This window comes from Quercus robur, chromosome 4, assembly GCF_932294415.1.
Source record: "Quercus robur chromosome 4, dhQueRobu3.1, whole genome shotgun sequence".
Taxonomy (NCBI): Eukaryota; Viridiplantae; Streptophyta; class Magnoliopsida; order Fagales; family Fagaceae; genus Quercus; species Quercus robur.
This window is the reverse complement of record NC_065537.1, coordinates 84,211,956-84,214,329: the sequence shown is the minus strand read 5'-3', so window position 1 is coordinate 84,214,329 and position 2,374 is coordinate 84,211,956. Positions and strand designations below refer to the sequence as shown.

At 39.6% G+C, this 2,374-nt stretch overlaps 1 protein-coding gene across 1 annotated transcript; it reads left to right on the top strand.

The window, feature by feature from the left end:
- The first annotated feature begins 348 nt into the window (after window positions 1–348).
- Window positions 349–2,119, top strand: LOC126724083 (anthocyanidin 3-O-glucosyltransferase 5-like). Its single transcript, XM_050428275.1, has one exon. It carries the CDS (start codon window positions 524–526, stop codon window positions 1,937–1,939), a length of 1,416 nt encoding a protein of 471 aa, XP_050284232.1. The 5' UTR covers window positions 349–523; the 3' UTR covers window positions 1,940–2,119.
- The last annotated feature ends 255 nt before the right edge of the window (window positions 2,120–2,374 follow it).

Genomic DNA, 2,374 nt, shown 5'->3' with positions numbered 1-2,374 from the left:
TTATAAAGGTGAAAAAAAAAAAGCTACACTGTAAAATTAGTATCTATATATGGTCCGCTTAGTTATCGCTTATTTTGCTGAAAACTAAAAACACTGTAGCAAAATAATTTTTAAATGTGTGAATAGTATAGTGAGATCCATTTTTAATGAAAAAGTTGCTAAAAAAAAGGTTTGTGAATCCCATGAACAGTGCATAGGATCCACTGAACAGAACTAAAACATGCTTCTCAATGAAAAAATAAAAATAAAACGCAGACACAGAGATGTAGACGCAATCCAAACACGTACATATAGTATTTTTTTTTTTATTTAAATAAGATACAAATTCTACTCTAATCTAATCTAAGTGTATATATATATATGAAGCTCCTTTCTGAAAACTTGAACTCCAATCTTTATCTCCCCACAAGTATATATATTTGTGGAGTGATCATCGCGCCAAAGTGGATACAGGTGCATTGAAATCATCCAAAACCAAACCAAACCAAAGAATTTTGAAACTTTATTGGTAGTAATTTTCCATATGGAGAGCTCAAACTCAAAGCCTCAAGTAGTTCTAGTCGCTAGTCCCGGCGTGGGCCACCTTGTTCGTGTCCTCGAGCTCAGCAACCGCCTTGCTGCCAATCAAAACTTGCACGTGACCACCTTCGTTGTCATGGAATCTCACACCACAGCCACCGCCGCCACCACCGGCGGGGAATCCCAACTAATCCAATCCGCCAAGGCTCGGAGACTGAAAAACCAAGACATCATAGAGTTACCACCAGTAACCCATAATACAAATGCTCCCATCTTCACAAGGCTCGGTGCCCTCATGCATGAGATACTTCCAACCGTCCGATCTTCCATCTCAGCCCTGAAGCACAATCCAACGGCCCTCGTTGTTGATATTTTCGGAACACCATTACTTGAGGTGGCAGACCAATTTCACATGTTGAAGTACGTGTTTGTTTCCTCTACATGGTCAAATGCATTGCTCTTATACTTTCCAGTGCTTGACAAGGAAGCACAAAGAGTTGAATTGGGTGAGCTGAAAGAACCAATCAAAATGCCTGGTTGCAAACCAATTCGACCTGATGATTTGCTCGACTCGATGATGGACAGGACAAAGAGCGATTACAAGATGTTGTTACAAATAGGGCTGAAGATGAGAAACAGTGATGGAATTTTGGTGAACTCTTGGGAAGAGTTGGATGCCACAACGCTTAAAGCATTGAGAGAGGAAGAGGGTTATGGAAAAGTACCAGTTTACTCAGTTGGGCCAGTAACTAGACCCTTTGATAATGATCATGGCCGTGGTCATGATCATCCATTGTTGCATTGGTTAGATGAGCAACCAGCAGAGTCAGTGCTTTACATTTCATTTGGGAGTCTTGGAGTTCTTTCACCTCAGCAAATCATCGAGTTAGCTTGTGGTTTAGAGCAAAGCCAACAGAGATTCATTTGGGTACTACGCACACCCAGAAACTGCGCTAGCACTATGGAGGGCCTGGATTACTTGCCAGATGGATTTTTGGATAGGACCCAAAAGGTGGGCCAGGTATTCACAAAGTGGGCTCCACAATCGGACATATTGGCGCACGGATCCATAGGAGGGTTCTTAACTCACTGTGGGTGGAACTCGTCCTTGGAGAGTATACTAAATGGAGTGCCAATGATAGCTTGGCCATTGTTTGCAGAGCAAAAAATGAATGCTACACAGTTAGCTGAAGATTATGGTGTGGCTGTGAGGCCCAAAGTTGCGCCAAGTAAAGAAATAGTGGGAAAGGAGGAGATTGAAATGATGGCAAGGAATGTTATGGAAGGGAATGGTAAGGCAATGAGGGCTAGAGTTAAGGAGCTTAAGAAAAGTGGGGAAAAAGCTTTGGCTGAGGGTGGTTCTACTTTCAATACTTTGTCTCAATTGGCAAACCAATTCCAATTGAACTGTCAACGCTAGAAAGGTTAAGGCTCCATGACCCGCCATCAAAGTGGGAGCCAATTACTGGTGGCAGTGTTTAATTAATTTGTTTTTGTAGCAACTTTTGTTTTGTGTGTCCTGTAAGATCCTTTGGAATGCTTAAGTAAGTTTTAATTTGGTTCCTCAAAAAATAAAAATAAAAAGTAAGTTTTAATTTTCTTTTTTAGGTCAATAATATCAGTTCAGCAAAGAGAGAAAGGATGGGAGGCTTCCCCGTCTTACATATATAACTTTGAGATTGAATTCCCTAAGTATGTAGATGAAGTTATAAAATGTATAATTATTATCTTTAATTTGTTTGTATTCTAAATAATTAATCTTGTGATAGAAAATTATATATGATTTGTTATAGATACCAGGTTAGTGAATTGATTTTCTGAGTTTGATGTGAAAATACATGCAAAACAATAAATA

Coding starts and splice junctions, on each gene's coding strand:
- LOC126724083 (XM_050428275.1), top strand. CDS start 524: ATGGAGAGCTCAAACTCAAAGCCTCAAGTAGTTCTAGTCGCTAGTCCC.